General features: G+C 23.8%; 1 protein-coding gene across 1 annotated transcript in view; it reads left to right on the top strand.

The window, feature by feature from the left end:
• The window catches only part of LOC108769357 (uncharacterized), a 2,685-nt gene extending 2,270 nt beyond the window's left edge, over positions 1–415 (top strand). The window contains exon 3 of the mRNA XM_018520280.1: positions 238–415. Coding sequence (XP_018375782.1) covers positions 238–362 — 125 coding nt within the window. The 3' untranslated portion in view covers positions 363–415. The remainder of the gene's footprint in view (positions 1–237) is intronic.
• Positions 416–1,249: the final 834 nt, after the last annotated feature.

Raw genomic sequence — 1,249 nt, 5'->3', positions numbered from 1 at the left:
CATTTTTCTCTATCCCTACTAGTTTTCGAGATATTTGACTGGATCACTTCAGATGGTCCACCCTGTATATATATATATTTTATATGCATATTTCCTATAAATATAATATTTTAATATTTTATAAACGTGTAAGAAACACATATTTCAAACTAACTACTTTGAAAGTTTCTTTCTCTTTATGTAGCAATATTATTACTCAACAAACTTTTTTATTTAATAAATTCTTTATAATTACAGTTAAGTCAAAATTCAGAACTTATTGCCGTCATCATGGTGGAATCTGCACGGACAAATGTAATCCGACCCTGCAACGCGACACAATTGATTGTACAGGCAATCAAGTCTGTTGCGTTTTGGTTTAGATAAAACTAACTAATACATTAGTATCCAAATCCATAATCCCATCCTGATCACAACTATTAAGTCCTAATTTAATTAACATAATAAAACATAAAAATATAAAATGTGAAAAGAATAGTTTAGTGTTTAATTTTAGTGTTTAATTAACATTTAAAATTTTTTAATACAAGAAGTATATATGATCTAATTGTCGTTCTTCTCAATGAAAGCGTATATATTGTCTCCATGTTGCAACATAGAGAGAATTTTATTTGGTTTCTAATTATAACATGATTGAATCTGAGACTTGAGAAAATTAAAAAATAAAACATATACTTATGTGTGTGTCATCCGCATATGAAGCATTTATTTTAAAGGTTTTATGGAATAAAATATTTAAAAAGTACGCTATATATGTTATAATTCTATATATCGATATTAATAAATTTTTTTTCTTTTAAAAACTGCGGTATATTGATTTCAACATAAAAATCTTATATATATTTTAATACACAAATCATAATAAATTAAATGTAACTTAATAAAAATGTAAAAAATTTTTTAATAAAAATCTGTTAATTACAATTGTCGTAATAATTTTGATCTACTTAAATCTGATCTTTCATCGACAATATTATGATTATCAATTAATTCATCAACTACATATTTAACTAAGAATTAAAAATCTATCGAATAAAAACTCATTCAAAGAGTAACATAATGTATTAAATAACAATGTTAAATTGCTGGTTAGACAGATTATATAACTTTTTTGAAATAATAATTGCATTTTTCGTCATCTTATACAATTATTTTTATACAAATTATCAAATTTTATATCAAATTAAGCTCTTCATCGATAGTGTTATTAGAAAGACTAGCCATTTTCGGTTATAGAGAAGATATTCCT

This window comes from Trachymyrmex cornetzi, unplaced genomic scaffold, assembly GCF_001594075.2.
Source record: "Trachymyrmex cornetzi isolate Tcor2-1 unplaced genomic scaffold, Tcor1.1 scaffold9, whole genome shotgun sequence".
Lineage (NCBI taxonomy): Eukaryota > Metazoa > Arthropoda > Insecta > Hymenoptera > Formicidae > Trachymyrmex > Trachymyrmex cornetzi.
The sequence above is the reverse complement of the archived record's forward strand: the minus strand, read 5'-3'. Positions and strand labels throughout refer to the sequence as shown.